Consider the following 25423-nt stretch of genomic DNA (forward strand, 5'->3'; position numbering starts at 1 on the left):
CATAATGCTTAGTTTTAGTTATAGATGGTTCCCCCTCTGACCTGAAAAAAAATTTTAAAAACAAAAAATGTTTTATAATATTATTTTAATTAGTTAACATCTTGGCTTTTAGTTAATGATTAAGATATTAAATTCCTTTAATGAAACTATTTATTATTCATTGTTAACAATAGACACAACATGAAAAAAATATTGCAAGTTCCACTTCTCGCTGTAATTTTTTTTTTGCAAGTTCCACTACTCGCGTACATATTTTTTTGCAAGTTCCACTACTCGCAGTAACTTTTTTTGCAAGTTCCACTACTCGCTGTACATACTTTTTGCAAGTTCCACAACTCGATGTAAATTTTTTTTGCAAGTTCCACTACTCGATGTACATATTTTTTGCAAGTTCCACAACTCGATGTACATTTTTTTTGCAAGTTCCACTACTCGATGTACATACTTTTTGCAAGTTCCACAACTCGATGTACATATTTTCTGCAAGTTCCACAACTCGCTGTAAATTTTTTTTGCAAGTTCCACTACTCGATGTAAATTTTTTTTGCAAGTTCCACTACTCGATGTAAATTTTTTTTTGCAAGTTCCACTACTCGCTGTACATATTTTTTGCAAGTTCCACAACTCGCTGTAAATTTTTTTTGCAAGTTCCACTACTCGATGTAAATTTTTTTTGCAAGTTCCACTACTCGATGTAAATTTTTTTTTGCAAGTTCCACTACTCGCTGTACATATTTTTTGCAAGTTCCACTACTCTCTGTAATTTTTTTTGCAAGTTCCACTACTTGCTGCACATTATATATATATATATATATATATATATATATATATATATATATAACTACTTGCTGCACATTATATATATATATATATATATATATATATATATATATATATATATATATATATATATATATATATATATATATATATATATATATATATATAGTCAAAAAATAGTAAAATCATGTAGTAAGATAATAAAATGCATGTCAAATTATCAAAAAATAATTGGCAACATTCACGTCGTGTCTATTGTTAACAATGATTAATATATAGTTTCATTAATGGAATTTAATATCTTAATCAATAACTAAAAGCCAAGATGTAAACTAATTAAAATAATATTATAAAACATTTTTTGTTTTTAAAACTTTTTTTCACGTCTGAGGGGGAACCATCTATAACTAAACTAAGCATTATGTGATGTATTTTGAGTTTTGGTAAAAGATGTTTTTATATTAAAGTTTATTATTTTAATTACATTTAAATATTCACATTAGGAAAACATCAGCTCACAGGATACAATGTCAGCAACTAGCTGGAACTTTTTCATATAATAATAAACAGCTTCAGAATCATTATCTTTTCTAGTCCAGTAAAAAATAGTAATAGCCTTTCTGTGTTTTTTTTAAGTTTTTCTACTCTACTATTGTGCAAGACTGTCATTGCTGTATCAGAATCATATCATTCATACTTATTATTGATATAGTATGTATTAAGTATATATTATATTATAGTATATATTTAATATATACTATAATATAGTATATGCTATAGTATATATTAAATATATAATATATTATAAGTATAATATACTATAATCAGTATATTAAATTTAATATACTATAAATATATTATATATGTCTATATATTTTTAGACAAATATTAGTATATTACTAATATATGATATATTCTAAATACATAAAAAGCAGTATATTATATTATTATATGATATAAAGCTTTTTAAAAATGTAATATGATTGGACTGAGCAAAAAACATGTATTATTGAATTTATAATATAAAACGAATTTTAATCTTATTAACTGAAACTAGCTAAATCATTTATTTGAATCATACTTAATACGATTCAAATAATTTACCATTCATTGAATGGTAATTTATTTGAATCATATTAAGTATGATTCAAATAAATGATTTGGAATTTAGAATGATTCAACAAAAAATAGTGGTAATATCATTTATTAAAATGATTTTACCACTACTTTGATTGCCATAAGAGGATTATTGAGGAGAACGTTTAATTAACACAAAAATTTTTATTTTTTTGTTTTTATTCATTTTTCTTTTTAGTTAAATCTGAACTAATTATTATAATTTTAAAAGCAGATTGAAGTTCCTCTTCATCCGCCCCTCCCCCTCCCCATGTCTCAAAATAAAAGCGGAAAATAAAAATTTAAGTACCAAAAGTGCTGCACAAAATAGGGTATGTGCTGCATGAAATAAATCAATGAAATTTGGCAGGTGCAAAGAAATTGTGTTAACTTAACATCGAGAATAATATTGCAAAAAAAAAAACAAGCATTTCTTCAACATTTACTGAATGCACAAAGTATAACTAAGTTTTTGTCATTTAAAAATCTACTTTAAAAAGTTTTTATTGTAATCAAAAGGTACAAATTTATAAAGTTTAATTACTCTAGTTTTTAAAAAATATCTATACTAATATATAACTCTAAATAAAAATCCTCAAAATACGTTTCTCCCTCGATAGCGAAAAGCAAACTTCAAAAAACGTGGCACAGAATTTTAGCACAAATATCGGTTCCGTAAAACGCGTAATTCTACGTACCTAATATATATATATATATATAATTTTTAAATTACTGTAAAAAAAACAATTCATCATTTCAAAATAAACAACTTACCGACTACATTATCTTTAAAGAATTTCTTTGAAAATATGTATGGTTTATTAAACATTTACATAAGGGTATGTTTTAAGACGTTTGTTTTTAAACACTTTATAAAATCAAATAAATTATAGTATGCATTATAGTAATCTATACTTAAGCGCCGTGGATAGCCTACGGAAAGTCGGTAGCCAAAAAAATAAAAATTTGGCTACCGAAAGTCCGTTTTATAGGCTAAGAATGTCACGTGTTTAAATTTAATCTTGTTTATATTTTTTATCTTTTTTTACAACGTTTTTTAAAGTATTTTTCATATAGCTGTTTTCATAACTTACTTTATTGCGTTTCTAGCGAAAGTATGGCTTTTTCATGCTCTGATTCTTTTGCATCATTTGCAGTTTTAAAAGAAGCTATTAGGAAGTACGAAGATACTTCTTTTATAAAGTTGTGGGTAAGAGATGCTAGAACTATTGAGGCTGCTAGGAAATCCATTCCTAAAAAAGCTGCTTTAATGGCAGCTGATATTAAATATTATTTTATAAAGTATTGTTGCATTCATGGTGGTCAAAAATTTTAATATTGTGGCAAAGGAAAGCGTAAAACTTCGTAAGTTATTGTGTTTATTGTTTTAGCAAAGTATAGAAATTTACTTTGATTTATATTATATTATAATTGTTATTGGATTATAACTTATAATCCAATAACTAACCGAAAAAAAAAGTCTTGTGCTAATAATTATAGAACTTTTAAAAAAGACTGTCCATTCTACCTGAATTTTAAAGCTTCTGAAGATGGTCAATTTTTAGTGTTACATACAATGAATAATACACATAATCATGAAGTATCTGAAGTAAAAAATTTTTATTTTGTATTTAAATAATTCCTTATTAGTTTTTCATATAAGTTACACACAAACACACACACATACATATACATACATACACATACAAATGCACATATATGTATATGTATATATATATATATATATATATATATATATATATATATATATATATATATATATATATATATGTATATATATATATATATATATGTATATATATATATATATACATATATGTGCATTTGTATATGTATGTATGTATATGTATGTAAGTTAATAAAAGATTGAAGATATTATAGGGAGGTTTAATTACTTTTTTGATTCAAGATCACACATTTTGAGTATTTTTTTTTTTTTAAGAAAGTAATAAATGTCAGAATTAAAATTGTATTGTTGAAAGTATATTATTTTTAAAGCTTTGTTTTGTAGGTTAAATAATCTAAAAAATGCACGAGACTTGGTTTGTCCCTAAACCTGACAAGCATATCTGAGATGTGATCCAAAAATTGAATGGTTTATATTGAGTAAAGTTTCATAATTGACATAGTGACACATTTTGGCTAGCATTCCATTTCACCGCTACACAATTTCACCGTTAAGTTTTTAAGACTAGAGGAGTAGGATAGATTTGAGTCAGTTTTGATTCTAAGATATTTTAATGAAACTAGGTTTTTATATTTTTTAGATTGATGTGATTTGTAAATGATGAGTTCAGTTTTGTTGGTATTAAAACTTAGTTTGTTAAAGTGCTGCACTTTAACAAACTAAGTTTGTAACTAGATTGGATAAATGACTAATATATTTGCTAATTTTTTTCAATGGTTGGTTTGTTATGAGTAATTTTATGTTGTCAGCAAAATAATAAGCCTTTAAAATTTTAGATATTAAGATCATTTATAAAAATGAGGAATAGCAATGGTCCTAATTCAGAACTTTAGGGTATACCTATGGAGCATTTTATTGGCAAAGATTTGGCATTATTAATGAAGACAAATTGCAAAATTTTAAGAAAGTATGATGAAAACAATTGGAAAGCAATACCTCGAACACCATAGTGTTCTAATTTACTTAGGAGATTAGAGTGATCAACAGAATCAAAGGCTTTCTCCAAGTCAAGTAACAATCCACATGTAAAAAGTTTATTGTCAAGAGCTTTTTTAATAGTTTCAGTTATTTTAACAAGTACATGAGTTGTTAAGTGTCTGCTATAAAATCCATATTTATATTTGTGGAGACTTTGATTTTTTTCAAAAAAAGCTATAGAATAATGTTAGATAGAAGAGAAATTGATTGATAATTTGTGTGGTCCATTATAGAACTTTTTTTATGTATAGGAATGACTTTGAATATCTTAAAGATATCTAGAAATAAGCCTTTATTAGTAGAACTATTATATGGTACAAAGAGGTTTAGAAGTAACATGATAATTAAGTTTAAGAAGGTGTGTGGGATCTAAACTTTTATTGTTTTCTATAATTTTTTTTATTAAATTAGACACCATATTCAGTCACTAGATTAAGAAAAAAGAATTAGAATTTTTTAAATAGCCAGACAAGATACTATAAGAAGAAATCATTTTACTTTTAGATGGGCATTGTATTGTTTTATAAAAATTGTTGAAAGTGTTTGCAACAGCCATACTGTATAAGATGCTGTTACCATTAGATTCTGTTACCATTAGATTTGAGATGGTAAGATTTAATTGGTGTGGAGGATCTGTGTTGTAGAAGTTAATCTACTACATTAAACTTTGCCATGGCTACAAAAAAAACCAGAAAACTTCAAGATGAAAATCGCAATTTTAAATCCAAATAAACAGGAATGTATACGCTTATACCAAGTACCACTGGTTTACCATCATGTTTAATCAGTATTAAAATGTTGTTGAATAATATATATATATATATATATATACATGGCTTTCTAATGAGCCTGCTGATGGTGAAACAAGTTGTTGAAGACCAGTAAAAATTAGATAAGTGTTTTTACTAATTTATTATTGCTTTGTTCTTTAAGGACATTAAGCACTCTATTTGTAGAATACACTAACATAGTTTATATATATATATATATATATATATATATATATATATATATATATATATATATATACATATATATATATATATATATACATACAAACATACATACATACATGCATACATACATACATACATACATACATACATACATACATACATACATACATACATACAGACATACATACATACATACATACATTATAAACCAATTAATTTTGTACAGATTGTTTTGAAGTGGACTGAATTTTCTTTTTTATTAATCTTTGTTTTAAATTCAGATTCTCTATAAGCACTTGCCAAATCAAAGAAAACTTCCAGATTATGCTATCGAGAAAGCTAAAGAGTTAATGCATTTAAAACCGAACAAAAAACTGCTACAAAAAGAGTTGATTAAATCCACAGGTAAAATTATCACTCTAAGAGATCTTTCAAACATTGCTGCTTTATCTAACAAAGTTGAAAACAGGAATGATATCACAACCTTTGTTACAACTTTAAAAGACAAATATAGTAAGTAGTCTTATGAACTGATAATGCTTCTTGTTTTTTTTGTTTTTTTTTTTCCTCTTAAATTTGGCATGTTTTTAAATAATGTTTCTCCATTTGTTTCTGTTTTTATTGCTCGATAATTTGTAATTTATTGACTTTATATTGTTTTATTAGGTCAAATTTAAACTATATTTTCTGAATCTTTCTGGTTTTGTTTAGAAAGCTAATAAATTGACTTATTAAATTGAAAATAGGGATTGTTGTTGCCATATCAGTCTCAGCTTTAAGGTGAACAGTTTCAGCTTCAACTTGATGCTGAACTTGAAGTTGATAAGGATTATTATAATCAGCTTGAGAGAGAGTGAGTTTAGGAGTTACTCCTAAAGTTTAGGAGTAACTCCTAAAGTTTAGGAGTAACTCCTAAAGTTTAGGAGTAACTCCTAAAGTTTAGGAGTAACTCCTAAAGTTTAGGAGTAACTCCTAAAGTTTAGGAGTTACTCCTAAAGTTTAGGAATTACTCCTAAACTGCCCCTCAAATGATTTTATGCAAGTGAGACTAAATGAATAACTTCTAATTTTAGATGATTAAATTTTAAAAATTTATTTTTAGATCTAAAATTAATTAATCTAGATAAATTGTTTACAGTAATGCAAATAAAATTATATAATAACTATAAATATATGTATTATATTTAGTATATTTAAATATATATTCTAGGAGTGCACTGATCAAGTCTTACCCGAAAGCAAGTACGGTCGCACGCCTTGTTTGTCCACATTTAAAGTAATTTTTTTAGACAAAATTTTTTTTAACTAGATTTTTTGGAGCTATTTAAAACTTTTTTTTAAGTTTTTAACTACATTTTTCAAACAGAGCAATTGTTATGTTCATTATCTCCAGTATTTTGTATTAACGCTGGAAATCGGGCAATATAAAGGAAGTAATTTCAGACTGGGATCAAATGTGGTAAATACATTTATAAAAAAATCATGAATTTTTTTAGTTAATTTTAGTTAAAATATACTGCTTTTTTCCTCAAATTGTATGAAATTCAGCAGCTAAAATTACCTACCTAAAAAAAAGAATACAAAGTTTTAAAAAAGTTTTACAAAATGAATATTTTTTTGGAATTTACTATTTTTAAGTTATTAATGAATAAATTATAAATGAATAAATAAATGAATAAAATATAATATTTTATTTCGTTACAACTTTGTTTCTTTTTTTTTTTAGAATTGGTTTTTTTCTAAGTAGATAAGTTTACCTTTTTACCACAAATTATTGAAAAGCTTTAAAAGTTAAAAGATGCGAACTGCCATGGTCAGTGTGTCTAAAAAAGTTGCTTTAAACGTGGACAAACTTTGTGTGTGACCGCCAATCTTTTAGTCTTGTCCGCGCAAAATAATTTAATTTGAATAGGATGCCAGGTAAACAAATTTTCATTTTGAATGTCTTGGGATGCCAGCTAAAAAAGCCTGCTTGATTTTTTATTTTCTATGATAAAATTTAACAGATGTTTAGATTTTACTGTACAGTATCTACATAGGTATCTATTGTTTTAGCTTTTATTACCAATTAAAGGGCAACAAATATTCATATATTTTTTGACTTTGTTTGAATTAATTAATATAGATAGAGATGTTAGAATCAGAAAATAATTTAGGCTGATTAAGCTTCAACTTCAACCTGACACTTCAAATCAGCTTTACCCTGAAGCTGATTGCCAGAAATCAAATAAAACTTTCGTAATGAAAAGTCAAATTAAAAAATGGTATGTAATAGCAAAATTTGATAACACAACTTTGTTATAGTAATAGCTGCTTCTAATGTTTTTATTCAGCCATTCAGAAAATGTTTCTAAACTTTATTTATTTACATAAATTATTATTTTTAATTATTATTAAAACAATCACTTTTTTTATTTTCAGATGCTAATGTTGAAGTTTTATTAGATTCTGACAACAATTTGAAAGGGATTTTTTTCAAGACGATATTATGCACAGTGCGTACAATTCATATCCAGAGTTCTTTGTTTTGATGCAACATATAAACTGTTACAAATTCGTCTGCCTGTTTATATTATAGTGGAAAGGTAGTTGAGCAAGTCAGATTGCTCTCCAGAGTTTTTGAAAATATGGAATTTTTTCTTACACTCTTAAAAAAGAAATTATACAAACCTTCCTGCAAATTGCCTTTTTTTCAGGTAACGTAACTTGTTTGTTAAGGCAATTAGCCGGAGCCTTAACAAACAAGTTACGTTACCTGAACTAGTTCAATGAAAAAAAAAACTTGTGCGTTAGGTAACCTGAACTAGTTTGGTAAAGTAAACTGATAGTAAATAATATTTAATAAAGCAACAAACTGATAAATTTTACGTTTATTATGCTATTAATTTATTTTAGATTATATACTCCTGAAAAAAAAAATATGCCTGCTCTAAAATAATTAATTACCACTTGTTTTGTTAAATTTTCAAATTAATAATATTGAATTGTCATCCTATTTATATATAAGTTAAATTAACCTGCCAAACTTTTTTGAAAGTTTTCACAAAGTGTTTAAAGGATTATGTTTTATTAGAGTTAAGTAATGAAAAATATATATGTACTTCTAATCAGCATTCTCAAAATTTGTTTAAAAGCAACTTCTTCAGAGTTCTTAGATTTAAATGGAATGTGTAATCTATTTCTGTAAAACAGCTGTAAAAAATTTTCTATTTGCAAAAACTTAAATGTTTCACTCTTTTTAATTAACAACTTAGTATAAAGATGTAGTAACAATAGTAACAAAGCAGCAGTAAAAACAAGCTTAGAAATCCTCTGCTCCAGCCTAAGATTTAAACTATGCATACTTTAAGTACTTTACCAGTAATCTGGTACAACTGCATATAAACTTTGTATTAAGTACTTTTGAATCAGAAAATGTACTTCATAGAAAAGGGATATGACATTTGACAAGAAATACATTTATAAATCATTTCGCATTTACAATTTAGCTTTAAATGCACGATCATCTTGTAATTGACAGATTACGAAATGTTGTAGCACAATAAAGTATTGAAAAAAATTTGATGATTTAATTGAAACATCAAGTAACTACTAACGTAACACATCTTAATCAAGAACCAAAGGTAAAGATGTAGAAAGAAGAAGAATTGCACACATGCAAATTCATGTTGAATATTTCAAAAGGAATGTTATCTGGACTACAAGCAGTAAAAGAGTTTAGTTGAAAAATGGATGTCTAACTATGGGTTAACTTGTTTAATTTGAATAGCAAGAAGGGTGTTGCAATTAGAATCAAGTGTCAATCTAGAGAAAAAGTTATTTGTAAATAGTTCTGCCTTATCCTTAGGAGAAGTAAAAGAACAGACCCATGAATTAAAAATGAAATGTTATACTTAAGTTTGTTAATGACACTGTTAAGGATTATACAAAAGTCTATAGAGCCTAACTTCTAAGGTAAGGTACACTATTTTGTAAACTAGGAATAATGATACTTAGCATTAAAAATCACTTTTTACATTGATTTCTTGCAATATTAAATATGAGTTTGTTCTCATGAGAGTTGTTCTTTTAGAAAAGATGAAAAGAATGATTACAATTAGATATAGCTGCTGCACAAACAGGCGAGAACCATTGAGTAAAATGGGGCTTGACTTAAAACCTGAAAGAATCAAAGCTTTCATAGTTACCATGATCCAGGAGGTTATATAGGAGGAGCATGTTTCAGCAGAAATGAATTCTAGTCAGCTTTAGGTTAGTAGTAAGTATTGCAATGATAGGGTGAATCCGAAGAAGAAGTACAAGACGAAAGATTTATGGAAAACACTGCATTCGCGGAACCACCTAAAGGAGAAAAAGAAGAGACTGTACGCAAGCTAGGATCAGGTTTAAGACACATATCAAGGAGTTAAGGTAAGTGATTAGGTTGTCTAGAGAAAAAGTCACAAGTTAGCTATCTTAGTAACATATTGAGAAATACAAAAGTCATTGTAATGATGACAGGAAATGCACTTCTTCTTGTCTTTGCTTAGAAAGCGAATCCAACAAGACAGCAGGACATGGAACGGGTTGGACTGGATTTCAGGTTTACAGTAACTGGGTGATCATGGTGACAATATGCCAACTAACTTTCTATATTTTGCATTTGCATTGTTGCTAAATTGTTTTTTAATTAATGTTAATTTTACTAAAATAGGTGAAAGTGAAGTATCTGCCGTTGGTTTAATTACAAATGAAGATGCGACATCATTGAGGTTTGACTATTTGTGTCATAACATGTATGTAAAGATAGTATTTTTTATTTAATGGTATTTTTTTTTGTCAAAATAACTATCTTTATAATATTTTTAGTTGGTTTGTAGAAACATTTAAAAGAAACAACTGTTCCTGGCCTGAAACTAATGCCATAATGACGGACAAAGACTTGATCGAGAGAGATGTTGTACGTGCTTCTTTTCCTGATGCGTCTTTAACTTTGCCTATTTCACACTTATAGGTAAAATAATCTAGTAACAGCTAGTTAAATGTTACTTGTGAAAATAGTTAGTTAAAGGATTTTTATTTTCAGAACTTTTAATCGTGAAATTTCTTCTGTAAAATTTGGCATCACAAGTGGGCAACAAACGTCTTGTCTAGAACTCATTCAAAAATTAGCATATGCAAGATCAGAGGCCCAATATAATGAATTTTATGAGATATTTGTTTCTTCATCGCCAACTACAGTTCTCGACTACTTTAATAATAATTGGCACAACATTCGTAATGAATTGGTCTTTGGCTTAAATTATGCATGTGCTAATTTTATGAACACCACTAACAACCGTCTGGAAAATTTTAATGGAAAACTGAAAGAAGTATCGACTGTAATAGTATGTTAGAAAACTTCCTTGAGATTTTATATGTTTTATTAGCCTCAATGCGAAATGAGAGAGATCACAAAACTATTTTCAAAATGCAGAGAATTTGTATTGACTTTTTTGAACCTAATTCTGCTGAAACAGGTTATAAAAATTTTCTGACAACATATGCATTTGAGCAAGTATTGAAACAATTTTCCTTGCGTTCTGAAGTACATCTTTTTTGTGACAATGAAAACCATATAGTTAAAAGCAGTGAAGGTATGCTTATAGTCACTTCTGATATGTGTGGTTGTACATTTAGAAAATCAATGGGTCTGCCATGTCGCCATATCTTTGCAGTTCGCCAGTTGCTAGGTTTGAATCTATTTGATGCCAAGCTATGTCTGGAAAGGCGGACAATGAAGTATTATCGTCAGCATCAAAGAGTTTTTAATACTTTTTCGGAAACTAAGGAGTCTTGTGTGGAGATTTGTGTTGCTCCAAGAAAAAAAACAATCCTTTCTCAGCACGAAAAATTCAAACTTGCACTTCGTACAACTTCAATATTAGCTACATTAGTTTCAGAATCAACTGGACCTTCTTTTGAACAGAGAATGGAACTTCTACAAAAACTGCAAAAGAGTTGGGAGCATGGCAAAGTCATGGTATTAAATGAACTTGATGAGACAGACTTAAAGGTATCTGATATAGTCGTAAGTCAAACTTTTTCAGATGCAGGAGCACCAAACGATGTAGACCTTATTAAAAACTCTAACCAAAAAGGATAGAAATGAGATCAATTTCAGAAATGAGTCTTCAGAGCAATATGTTACTGCCGATAATTTGCAACACAACCAAGAAGAATGTTTTGTTGTGCAGGACAAAGCAGGTGTTCTAGGTATATATAAATTTCAAAAAAATTATATGCAATTGAGATTAATAATTATAGTAAATAGAGTTTATTAATTATGTAAGAATAGGATGGAATTATAGCATTTTGTACATTTATTTTAGAGACTCAGTTAAAAAAGATTTGCTTGCCTCAAAGTGTTGTCCAATGTGGTCGAGCAAAAGGTGCTACTCATACAACAATAGGTCTTCCTAAAAAACGTCTTTGTCGATCGAATTGTATTCCATTATCTATACTTGATGAAAGTGCATTAGAGTTGCTTTCTTCATTGCAAATATACTTTAGCTCAGATGCATGGAAAGCACTTGATAAAGTAATCAAGGCTCAAAAAAATCAACATATCTGGCCATGCGCTGTTTGCCTGAAGAGCACAAGCGAAGAAAATAAAACTGGCAATGCAATAGCATGTGATTCATGCTTGTTGTGGTCACATAAAAAATGTGTAGGACAAAAAGAGAATTCCTTTTTAAAAGCAAGGTATTGGTTTTGTCGCACTTGTTTTGGAAGATAATGATTTAAGTATTAACTTTATAATTTTTGTATATATATATATATATATATATATATTAAATTGATTGTTACAGTTTATATAGTTATATTTAGATAGTATTATATAGTATGATTGTTACAGATTATATAGTTATATTTAAATAGTATTATTTAGATTGTATAGATTAGATAAAGATTGTGAAAGTATTTATAAAACCTCTGTATGCAATGTCATATTTTATTTTTTGAGCTATTTTTTGATCCAAGCTTTAAGATAAATAAAAATCTAATCTTATAAAATAAAAAGAAATAGTTTTAAAGAAAAAGAGAAAGAAAAAAAAAAGTTTTTTAGTAACAACATTTCTTCCTTTTTTGTTTTATTTGTTTTTTGTTTTGTATTTAATCTAGAAATATGAAATGCCAAGTCCTATGGTTTACCTTCTCGTGGTGCATTTCGTTAAATAAGTTACAAAAATTTTATACTTTGTAATTTATAAACTAAAAACCAAGGCAATATTTGTTGAAGTTATTTAAAGTTTGTGGAGATGCAATTCCTTGCTTTGTCCAACCTTTTAGACTATATATATATACACATACAAACATAAATATATATATATATATATATATATATATATATATATATATATATATATATATATAAATATATATATATATATATATATATATGTAGATTATGTAGATTCAAGTATAAATAAACCTATATATAGAATATGTAGATTCAAGTATAAATAAACCTGCAAGTAAAAAAATTTTTATACCGTCTTACTAATGATCAACGCCAACACCTTAATGAGTTATAAAATTAAGAACATTTGATTAAGGTGTCGTGCATAACTATCAATTAAAATTAATTAATAGTAGTTTATTTGGCACTTTGCCTGAGCTGTGCCAAAAATATTACGCTAGTGTTGTATCATCAGCAAAGTGTTGTACCATCAGCAAAGTGTTGTACCATCAACAAAGTGTTGTATCATCAACAAAGTGTTGTATCATCAGCAAAGCTGTGCCAAAAATATTACGCGGATTTGAATTGTGTTGTTATAACAATTACTTTTATAATAATATTGATACGGTCACACAATTTGTGTTAGAAGCTTACTTAAGTATTTCTTAGAAAAATAAAAACTACCTGCATTATTTTTTCAAATTATAAGATAAGACGGCAGTTCTGTTTTGTAATAAATTAAACTCTTTTATTAGGTTAATAAATAATCCCATGAGTTTTTACTTACTCAATTACAGTGTAAAAATATCTGAATTTATTTATAAACGAAGTATTTACTATACGCAACCTAATGGAAGTATACAAACTCTAATGTGTGTATACAAACCTAATGGAAGTATACAAACTCTAATGTGTGAACGAAGGTAGATGGTCGATTAATGTTACACTCTCACAGCAAGTATTAAAGACCAACGTTTAGAAAAGCAATTTTAAAACAATCAGTTTAACTAGAATTTAGAGGAACAGCAAGTGATTTAAGGAACTTTATGAAGGAGAACATTCCGAAGCAGAAATTGATCTAACAATCTTGTCTATTTTATCATTATCGTTTACCCCATTTAATACGTACACCCAATTATTTTATTAGGTGTTTAAAAAAATTAAACAAAAAAAGCGCATACGCGTGCTATTGCATTGAAACCTTTGAACCAAACTGATTGTAATTTTAAAAGTAAAAGTTTACTGTTTTATATTTAAAAAAAAATTAAAAACATTTTAATTCCACATTGGACTTTAATTTGTCATTATATTTTAGATATATTAATTTTTTAAAACGTATGTGTAAATTATTTTTTTAAGAAATATCTCAAAATATTTTACATATTTTACATGTTTTAAACGGCAGGCTAACAGTATTTTTATTCTAACAAAAGCGCTTTTTATTGGTTGATAAATTCTATTTTGACACGTGACATTCTTAGCCAATTAAACGGACTTTCGGTAGGCAAATTTTTATTTTTTTGGCTACCGACTTTCGGTAGGCTATCCACGGAGTTACTTAACTTAAACTATATAATTTGGAACAAGATGGCGACTTTGATATTTTTTAGCTTAGATTTGTGCCCGTAAGAAATCGTTCCCGTTTTAAAAGAAATCGTTCCTGTTTTTAGGAAATCGTTCCTGTTTTTCTTTAAGAAATCGTTCCTACGGCTTTTTTTTCGGGAAATCGTTCCGGTTTTTAAGAAATCGTTCCTATGTGGAATAATAGGAACGATTTCTTTAGGGAAATCGTTCCTGCGTATTGAGAAATCGTTCCCTCAACATACTTTATTATTATTATTATTATTATTATTATTACTATTATTGTTATTACTATATATTGTACCGCAACAAGCTATGGCATGTGTAACCAACTATGGTTTTGGTGGCCTACATAAAAATTTATAAATTATTTTTTAAATAAGTTAACTAAATGGGAATAAAGCCAATTTCATTGTTAATCAGCTTCAAGGTTTTCAGATTCTAAAAATTTGTTCAATCTTGCTTTGAAACTATTTACAGTTGTGGCACTGACTATGTTTTTAGGCAATTTATTCCAAGTGTTCACCACACGATTTGTAATAAACTGATGACGCTCTGATGACGTTGTTCATTGTTTTTTATTAACTCTCTAACTAGCTTAAAGTCATGACGTCACGTTCGATTTTGATTTAATTTTCCTGTATGAGAGCGAATTTACGTTGCACCAATTTACAATATTCAAGCCTTTTTTTTATTTTAAAACACTGTATTAGGTCACCTCGAACTCTACGGTCTACAAGAGATTGAATACCCAAAATTTTTAATCTTTTTTTGTAATCCTTACAAATTAAACTACAAATTTCAAAATACAAAGAACTTTGTATTCTTTATACTTTTCTCAATTACAACTTTCATTTTCTAAATTACATCTTACGATTTCTTATTTACAACTTTCATCTTCTCAAACACATCTCACGTTTCTTAATTACAACTTTCAAGTTCTCAATTACATCTTGAAAAGGTGTATCAAAACTTTATATAAATCATAATTAATTTTTTTCTAAACTTTCTTAAGTGCACTCTTGGTAATAGAAACACAGTAAGTAAATAGTTTAACTAAGTTTTTTTTTTCAAAGAACCAATAAAATTAGATCTATTTAAGATATTCTTTTCAAAAAATTGTAAATAGTTTTAATTTTATTGGTTTATTTAATACTGAATTTTTTTATAAAATATTTTTAACAATGATTTGATTAGTAAAATAGACAAGGAGTATTATTTTACTTCTGCATGTTAAACAGAACCATGACGTTGTGTTTAACCTATCTAATTTTATTTTTTAGTTTAACCGAGTGTAAAATTTTAAAGATTTTTTGGCCCTTATGATTGGTTTTTTTTGGGGCTTCTAAGCCACTTGCCACGACACTGATTTCAAATAACACGAATGGAAGAAAAAACACATGCCACGTGTTTTCTCTAAAAACCTAAAGAAACCAAGTGGTTCGCAATTAGTTGTATCAAGCAATTAGTTGCATCATATTCATCTTAAGAACTATTGTTTGCATCAGGGTAGTGCTTGCGCCAAGATGATAAAGAAAAAGAAGCTAAAGCTATTTTACAATTATCTGAATATATGAGTTGAAAACTATTACAGGCCATTTTTTAACTTCTAATTACTTAAAAACTCACCACACTACATCTCTTGGTACACTGTCAAAAGCTTTTTAAAGGTCTCCAAATTACATTCACAGATTTTCTTTGCTTTTACAAGAAATATAGTTTCTATTCTGTATCTTAAACTAAATTTAAAGTTATTGACAGATTTTTAGCTTTGTAGAATAATATTGTAAATTAGAATGCGAATTTTCAAATCCCTCAAAATGAGGGGGGGGGGGAGGTGTAAACTTTGCATGGTCATAACTTTTGTAACTTATAATATTTTTCTACGAAATTTAAAATCTGTCAATAAATTTAAATTTAGTTTAAGATAGTAAAGTAGAAAAATTTACTTCATTAGTACCTTAATGTTTGAGCAGAGTGGGGCAAGGGCTTTTTTGTTCCCAGGCCTCCGCCAACCTAAGTTTTTGCAAGGCTTCATCATTTAGCATAGTTTAGAGTTTTTATTTAGCAAGTTTAGAGTTTTTCACAATGTGTGAAAATGTCCTATATGAAGCATCAAAAAATCATGCAAGCGCCCATAACTGCTTCCTATTTTGTCAGTAATAATTCTTTTTTTAAATTTCATTACTTTTTCAAGCAATTTTCTTTTTCTGTTTAAACCATGTTCTTTACCTCCTTTGTAAAGCTTTACTCTTCAATTTTTCTTCTGATCGTTTGAAGTTTTACTTTTATAATTGCTTCAATTGTAAGTTTTTTTTTTAACATTTTTATCCTGCTCCTTAACAATCTAAACATCTTTCAATCTCTTTAACAACCCTAATATACTTTTTCAACAACATTTCCTATTTTTATAAACATTTGTTTTTCGCTCAGAACATTCTTTTTCTCTGAACCTTTTTTGTATATGGCTTGTTTTTTGTTTTGTAAAACTAAGTATTTTTATTGTGACGCCATCACTAGGAAGATTACCATCCTAGGTTAATAAGCTCATCTTGCCTTTATCTCACTAAACTAAGGTTTTTATTTCAAAATATCCATTATTCAGGTGATTTTGCCCTAAAATAATTTTATTTTAAGATCAGTTATAATCATGACATTATATAAGCAGACATTTCCTTTTAGTAAGCATTGTAGTGCTCACTAAAAGGAAATTTCACAAATCTTTTTTTTACTTGTTTTAAGTGCTTAATAAGTGCTTACAAAATTTTATCCTTAATAAATAATCTTTAATAATAATAAAGATAATGATCATGATTATAATAATAACAATAATAACAATAATAATAACAATAATAATAATAACAATAATAATAATAACAATAATAATAATAATAATTTTTTGAATGGAATTTGATAGTTGTTAGTGATTAAATTATAGGTGCTAATTTAAAAAATGATCTTAGTTTTTCTCTATCACGTCAAGTTTTTAAATTATAGGGTTTTCACTTTCTTAAAAAATGTGATAAAATGTAAATTATATAGTACATAGCCGGTATATATTATTTTATCCAATTATTACCATGCAAAGGAAAATTAAACAATTGGGTTGAACTGCAATGTTTATTTAACGCAAATAATATTTTTTTAAAATAATATGGCTATTGAATATGTCAATTTTATAAGTAGTTAGGGTAAAAAATGTACGTTTATAGCTCTTTATGGAATGTTCAGATCAAGGACTATGACGTTTTATGCTCCAACAAAAGTCGGCTATCAAATGTACATCCCATCTACCTTGATAACGTTATTCCACAACCTTCAAGTCTTGATGAAATTGTTCTCCGTGCTCATCACTGACAGCACCAAGATTTTAACGAAAATTGGCGAGATGGAAATGCAGAAAATGTAGTTAAATGCTCTTATTGCAACCAAGCGCTTTATAATTTTCCAATAGTTGCTAAACAATTTCTTTTTAATTATGTGCGTACGTATTTCCAAGATAGTTCTTAACGCTGACTTTAAATAATATCAAAGCATTCTTCTCAAGATCCGACATAGTTCTGGTAAATATTTATCTTTGATAAGCTGTCGAATTCGTGGACCATCAAAGACACCGGCTTTAATTTTTTTAATTGACAGTCTAGGAAATGCATTAGCAATGTACTTGAAATAATCGTCATTAGTTATCAGTGCTTTTACAAACTGCTTTATGAGACCTAATTTTATGTTCAAAGGTGGAAATTTTAATTTTTTTAATTCAATATACAGAGAAAGCGATCAAAAAAAAAAAAGCGTCAAAACGAAGCTAATTAGGGAGGAAACCATTTTAGGGTCAACGCAGATTGTCCTATGATGCTTCTTATACTGTAATAACTCAATAACTCTTTTTAAATCCATATTCAGAATGAATTTTTTGATAGGCCCAAATCCTGTTCCAAATCATTCAACTCTAGCTTATCAAATCCCTTGAGCTGAATTGTGATGTTCAAAATCTGCATCATTTCTGTCAGTGTCTTCTTGAATTAATTTTTTCTAGAGTAGATAGTTGTTTGAATACTGGATCTTGAATTTCATTTAAATGACACGTTGGTCTTAAAGTTTATGGTAAATTAGGATAAACTATTTTTTTATTTATTTTTTTTTTAAAGCCTTTTACTAGACAGAAGTAACAGTCTGTTGAATGATCTTTTTGCTCACACCAAACCTTGGGAATCCCGAATGCTAACTTTTCTTGTGCTCCCTTAGTCCACATAAGTAAACATTTGACAAACTACTTGTACACTTTGTAAGGGGCGCATGGCTTGTCTTGATCACCAAGTTTCATCAGGAACATTTAAATGTAAAACTCACATGTTTTGAAAACAATAAAAAATATTTTAACAAAATTAAAAATTCACACAAAAAATAGCTTGTAGCCCAGACAAACTATTTTTTTAGATTGTAGGGTAGACGAATCCAATCGTAATCAGCGGGTAACTCTTTTACGGTAAAATTTGTTTAACTAAAGCGCAAGGGGTGGAGAAAAAAAGTTGACTTCTTAGAAAATAAACGATTTCAGTTTTGGAATCAGCATGTCAATTTTAATCCAAATAGGCCTCCTAATCAAATTAAACACAAAATTTTAATCAAATTGTTTCTCAGAGTAATTTATTAAAATATTTATAACTCAAAATATCAGACATCTACATATAGTTTAACATTGAGTTTTACCTGTATTTGGCTTTACCATATAAAAAACAATTGTGTTTTATCAAAAAAATACATCATATAGAATATCAAAGTTCACATTTTCTTCAACTGAATAGAAAATGGTAGTAAAACTAAAAAAATGAATATTAGATAAATTTTGTTTAAAAAGACTCAACTAAAAATTGCTAGACTACAACAAAATTAAAATTTCAATATTATATTTTCTCAATGGATGTCAGAAATACACATTTCATTCTATATATACAATGTTTTCCTTTACGTAAATCCAAGGCCGACGGTTTTTGAAGTAGGAGGGCACAACTGTCAGTCTCTAAAAAAAATGTCCTATATATCCAGAAACTTTTAAAAAAAAATAATAAAAAAATGTTGTTTAGAAAAAAACTTGAGGGCATGCAGCCCTGGCGTTGTCGGCCCTGAAATCAGAATTAAAGTTTTTTTTATATATATAACTTACTCTTAAGCAAATTTTATTGAAATTATTTCCAGTTTCTTCTACAAAATGTTGAATTTTTTTCAAAACTCTTATTTAGACTTTAAATATTTAGTGACGAACTTACTAAATTTTTAATGGGGTGGGGAGAGAGAATGTTGATACAAAAAAATGGCATAATCCAATTCCCCCCACCTCCATGTTTTCATCGCTATGATTATTATTGTGAAAGAATTTTATTTTTACCACTAAAAATATTTTTTTTAGGATATTGATGAAAACGATATCTGTTCAAAAATCGTTTACAAAGTTAAAATATGAATCTAAATTGACTTCTAATCATGATGCATTTATCATGAAAGTTGGGATCTTTTGTTGAGTTTTTTCAATTTGATAAAATAAAATTAAAATAACTTTTATCCCAACCCTCTTTGTATATATGCGCGTATAGGTTATTTAATTGTATGCATACTATTTATACATTTAAATAACCTATCTGTGCATACCAACGCCGTAAATTTATGCAATGTAATCTGTATATGTGGAACTGGACTATATATATACAAAGATTTTGAGAATAGACAAGAAAATAAATAAGACAATAGAACAACAAAAGAAGTTATGAGAGAAGGTTTCAAAAAAGACTTCGAAGCGTAGATAAATGCGCAGTTTTGAAATATAAAAAATTTTCATTTTTATTAAACTTTAATAATTATAATGTTTGTAAGCAGCTTTCAAAGAATATTTATGAGTAAGCTGTAAATAATCAAGTGGATTGGCACTTTTTATATTATCCATTAAAGATTCTGCTTGAAATTTGATTTTTGTATTCAATTTTTTGACGTGTTACTATAAGGAAAAATTTCCGTTTAAAAATTATGAAATATCTATATTTTTTATATCTATACTTCAAAACTACTTTTTTTAAAAAGTCTTACGTTGAAAAAACTTACATGTTTGACACCAAAAATAAGTTTCACAATTAAAAAATGAGTTTTATTTATGTAAAAACATATAACATAATCTAGCTTTTCTATTTGAAAAACTTGCTGTTGAAAAAAATAAAACTTCCTTTATAATGGGTGATTTTAATATCGATCTTATAAAAGCAAGCTCAGATAAATCAATCTCGGATCATTTGAACACCATTGGTTCAAATAACTTTCTTCCTTTTATTTCTTTACCAACAAGAATTACCAATCACTCAAGTACTTTAATTGATAATATATTTTCTAATTCAACTTCTAAAGATATTTTTTCCGGCAATCTAACTATTAGAATATCGGATCATTTGCCACAGTTTCTAATTTATTCATCTTTTAAAAAAAAATTTATTAATTCTCAAAAAAGCAATATTATTCTTCGAAACTTTAAAAAATTAAATAGTGAAGAATTCAGGAATGATTACATGGAAATCAACTGGGATGAAGTAATCAAAGTTTCCAATAGTAATACAAATTAATCATATGAAGATTTCTTCACTACCTTTAACTCTCTTCTAGACAAACACGCGCCGTTAAAAAAACAAAGTAACCGTAAGTAAACTAAGTAAGTAAACTAAGTAAGGCTTAACTCGAAGGCTTTAATCCATGGGATACTTCAGCAATTTTAACCTCGATAAAAAAAACGAAATAATATATTTAAGAAGTTCCTTAAAACAAAAAATCTTAATGACAAACTAATTCTTGAAAAAGAAATTTACTTGTAACACTTATTCGAAGAAGAAACAAAAAACACTTTTCTAACTACTTTACTACCAATAGCAATAGTTTGAGAGCTACGTGGAAGGGTATTAGAACTCTTTTGAATATACGTTCGAATGATATCTTATATACATCTTGTATATCTTCAAACAACACCATTATCAATGATCCAGTTAAAATCTCGGAAATTTTCAACTCCTTTTTTATTTCAAACCGTAAAGAACTGCAAAAAAATATTCATTCATCTCATACTGACTTCCATAAGTATTTAAAGACATCAAACCCAGACTCTCTTTTCATTAAACCTAATGAAAAAAAATGAAATAATATCAGTTATTCTTTCTCTAAATGATGGCAAGGCTTCTGGTCCAAACAGCATACCAACCTTTATTCTAAAACTTCTTGCTAATGATATTTCCTCAGTACTTTCTAAACTATTTAATCTCTCATTCGCTACTGGTATATTCCCTAATATTTTAAAAACTGCATCTGTTAAACCAATCGATAAAAAGGACTCAAAACTTGACTGCAATAACTATAGACCAATATCATTATTATCAAATATCAGCAAAATTCATGAAAAATTAATGTATTCTTGTATCTACCACTTTCTTGATAATTCTAAGTGTCTCTACGGCCCTCAGTTTGGATTTCATTTAAAACACTCTACTTCCCATGCACTTATTAGCATTACTGAAATGATTCGTGGTGCGATTGATAGTGGTTCTTTTGCCTGTGGCGTCTTTATTAATCTCCAAAAAGCATTTAATACAGTTGACCATAAGATTTTAACTGAAAAATTGTATCACTATGATATACGGGGTATCGCTAATGATTGGTTTTCACCCTATATTAACAATCGCACTCAGTTTGTCTCAATTAATGGGTTTCAATCCACATGTAAAGTTATTAAGTATGGTGTACCACAGGGTTCTGTTCTAGGACCTTTTTTGTTTTTAATATGTATTAACGATCTGCCTCACTCTATAAATAATTCGATTGTTCATAATTTCGCTAACGACACTAATCTTCTATGCATAAATAAATCACTCGCGCAGCTTTGTAAAAACGTTAATTCAGATCTCCATTATTTTTGTCATTGATTAAATAGTAACCGTCTTTACCTAAATATCAATAAAACTGAATTTATTATTTTTCACCCTCCAAAAAAAAGATTGATAGTAGTTATGTGAAAATTAGAATTAATGGTAAAAGATTTTTCACATCTAAATATATAAAGCACCTCAGGCTATTTCTTGACAAAAACCTATCATGGTACTATCAACTAATTCAATTAAATAAAAAAACTCTCACGTGCCAATAGTATGCTGTCATTTATACGACACTATGTTCCCCAACATGTTTTAATATCAATTTACTATTCCTTGTTTTCCTCACATCTAAGTTATTGTTGCACTGTTTGGGTTCAAAAAGGTAATTTTCTATTACATCGTATAAACAACGCACTTCCTTAAGAATTATAACATTTTCTCCCTAACGATCTAATATCGAAAATAGGTTTTCTGAATTAAAAATTCTAAAATTTCAAGATCTAGTAAAGCTTTATAATTATCTTTTTGTGTTTGATTTTCTTCAAAATAAACTACCAAATTCCTTTAATAATTTTTTTATTAAAACAAGTAACACACACAAATATTACACGCGAAATACTGAAAATTTTAACTTGCACACTTCCTTTTTCAGCATTTTTAAATATGACAAGCGCACTATAAAACATCAATGTATTTCTCACCGGAACCAAATAATACCATTTATAAAAAAAAAGATTTTAACTAAATACCCTATTATTACCAACATTCTTCTTCTCAATCTAAACCAAATTAAGAAATTTATATTTGAGTATATATTTAATGAATATTAATTTTATCTTTTATTATTATTGCTTTTTTTATATTACTGTATTTATAAAACTATTATTACTTTTATTTTAAACTGCCTCTTTTTTAACTCTACTAATATTACTATTATCATTAATTTATCCTTGTTTTTTAAATCTTATTAATATTATTTATAATGATAGTGATAGTGATTCAATTGTAGTAATAGTTTTATGGTTATTGTCCTAATTTTTGCAATTGTTATGTTTATTTTATTAATTTCTGTCATAAACTTTACTATAATTATTTATACCATTGTTTTTATCATTAGTTATAATTCTTAGTAAAGTTATTATGATATAGTTACTATGTGTTTTTTTATTAATATTATTATTTTTATTGTATTATTATTGCAATTTGCAATTATTAATATCATCTTTATTTATTAGTTCTCCTATTACATTTATTACTTGTGTTTATTGTTGTTTAAGTCAGTATTTCCTTGTCTTCATTTTTTTTTAGTTTATTTGTTTATTAAGGTCCATTGACAAGTTTTTAACTATATGAGTAACATCAAACTTAATTTTATAAATTATAATTAAGTTTGTAATTTTTAGTTTTATAATTAAATAAATAGAAATGGGTAGTGATATTTTACGAAAGAAAAATTTTACGAAGAAAAAAAGAAAAATTAGAAAGAAATTTAGAAAAAATTTAGAAAGATTAGAAAATATAGAAAATTTAGAAAGATTAGAAAATTTAGAAAAAATTTAGAAAGAAAATTAGAAAAAAATTTAGAAAGAAAAATTTTACGAAGACTTTTCAAACGCATTTTCATTTAAAACTGAACTTGAAACTTTAAAAAAGAGTTTCACTGAGATACACATAATTATTAGAAGTATAAATAAATTGTTCGACAATCTAAAACAGTTCATAATACAATGCAATTACTTATTTAGATAATTTTCCTAAATTAAAAATGGTGCACCGATAAATCGCCTCAAGCAAGGTTTATACAACAGATTATACACCAATAACTTCTGAAAGAAAAAAAACAACAAATGCAGGAGGAATATCCGAAATGATAAAGCGAATAAAAAAGGAAAAGTCCTATGTTGACAACGAGTTCTTTACAATTGAGATATTCAAAAAATCAAAAAATCTTTTCGTCTATATTTTCACCTTAGACTGTTGTGTTGTAGACTGTTATGTTGTAGACTGTTGTGTTGTAGACTGTTGTGTTGTAGACTGTTGTGTTGTAGACTGTTGTGTTGTAGACTGTTGTGTTGTAGACTGTTGTGTTGTAGACTGTTGTGTTGTAGACTGTTGTGTTGTAGACTGTTGTGTTGTAGACTGTTATGTTGTAGACTGTTATGTTGTAGACTGTTGTGTTGTAGACTGTTATGTTGTAGACTGTTGTGTTGTAGACTGTTATGTTTTAGACTGTTATGTTGTAGGCGAAATAAGCAAAATTTCAAATTACCCGAAAGAATTCTTCCACGGAATAAATAATGATGGGAAAAAAATATTCTGTATAGTAGATCTGTATAGCATTAGATTAGCAGTAGATTCTGTATAGCATTAACTGTTCAAATTACAACGAAAATGCGTCTACAAAACTCGTTTTCGATAAAATGCTTTAGATATATATCTTTCAAGTCGTCAATAAACTCATTCTTTTTTAGAAGTCTCCTTAAGGTGGTAGTCTACCTTAAATAATGAAAATTTTCAAAGTTTTAAACTATACTGTTTTAGCCTATTTCATATACGTAGAAAATGGTGGTGATATTTGTTTTTTATAAGAATATTTAGAAATTAAATAATTTCATCATTAGACATAGTTAATAAACAAAAAAATTGTGACGCCTACTTTAAGTGAGTTTTTAAGAACTTTTTACTTTGATCTTTTAAGAAAAATGAATTATTATTCATTTTTTATGAATCATTGGTACACTTTTTAAAGTAACCCAGGGTATTCACATGCAGTTTTAAAGTATAACCAAAAGTAGAAACGCAGTTATATACGTAAGATTTATCAGAAACTTAATTTTGCTGCTGGCAAATATATTTTTCATTTATATATTAATCTGTGTCTTAATTAAACATATTACATTTAATTCCTGCAAGAATTTCTGCTTATCTTATCATAAATTTTAATGAGGGATTAAATAGAATGTTAAATGTATTTAACATGTATAATGGAAAAAAATTAAATATGTATAATGGAAAATTTACAAAAGAGTTTTGCCCAAACAAAGAATGTGCGAAAGTCGCTTGTGAATCACAAATCTACTCCAAAAGTCAAGCTTAAACAAAAAAAAAAAAAAATAACAAATAAAAGACCCCAGCGTAAAAGTTTTGCAGATGCCACTGAAGAAACCCAAAGAGTAGTAAATGAAACTGGTTTTTTTTGAATTTTTTT

The 25423-nt window shown here is 27.3% G+C and overlaps 1 protein-coding gene across 3 annotated transcripts; it reads left to right on the forward strand.

The window, feature by feature from the left end:
- Positions 1 to 2958: 2958 nt before the first annotated feature.
- Positions 2959 to 24162, forward strand: LOC136076688 (uncharacterized). 3 transcript variants are annotated; one of them, XR_010636489.1, is made up of 8 exons: positions 2959 to 3261; positions 3397 to 3505; positions 5820 to 6051; positions 7960 to 10289; positions 10387 to 10531; positions 10604 to 11772; positions 11889 to 12261; positions 23961 to 24162. XR_010636489.1 is itself a non-coding variant. In XM_065790022.1 (4 exons), the coding sequence occupies exons 2-4, from the start codon at positions 3473 to 3475 to the stop codon at positions 6757 to 6759; spliced, it is 276 nt and encodes a 91-aa protein (XP_065646094.1). In that variant the 5' UTR covers positions 2959 to 3261; positions 3397 to 3472; the 3' UTR covers positions 6760 to 6831. The 3 variants fall into 3 exon arrangements, 1 of the variants encoding a protein (XP_065646094.1); XR_010636488.1 differs by lacking the exons at positions 2959 to 3261; positions 3397 to 3505; positions 5820 to 6051 and having other exon boundaries at positions 8757 to 10289; XM_065790022.1 differs by lacking the exons at positions 7960 to 10289; positions 10387 to 10531; positions 10604 to 11772; positions 11889 to 12261; positions 23961 to 24162 and adding an exon at positions 6749 to 6831.
- The last annotated feature ends 1261 nt before the right edge of the window (positions 24163 to 25423 follow it).

Source organism: Hydra vulgaris, chromosome 02 (genome assembly GCF_038396675.1).
Source record: "Hydra vulgaris chromosome 02, alternate assembly HydraT2T_AEP".
Classification (NCBI taxonomy): Eukaryota; Metazoa; Cnidaria; class Hydrozoa; order Anthoathecata; family Hydridae; genus Hydra; species Hydra vulgaris.

Bases quoted from the DNA above. Each gene is read 5' to 3' on its own strand.
- LOC136076688 (XM_065790022.1), top strand. From the start codon at position 3,473: ATGAATAATACACATAATCATGAAGTATCTGAA. The intron at 3,506-5,819 runs GTAAAAAATTTT...TTTTAAATTCAG, and splicing joins ATAATCATGAAGTATCTGAA to ATTCTCTATAAGCACTTGCC.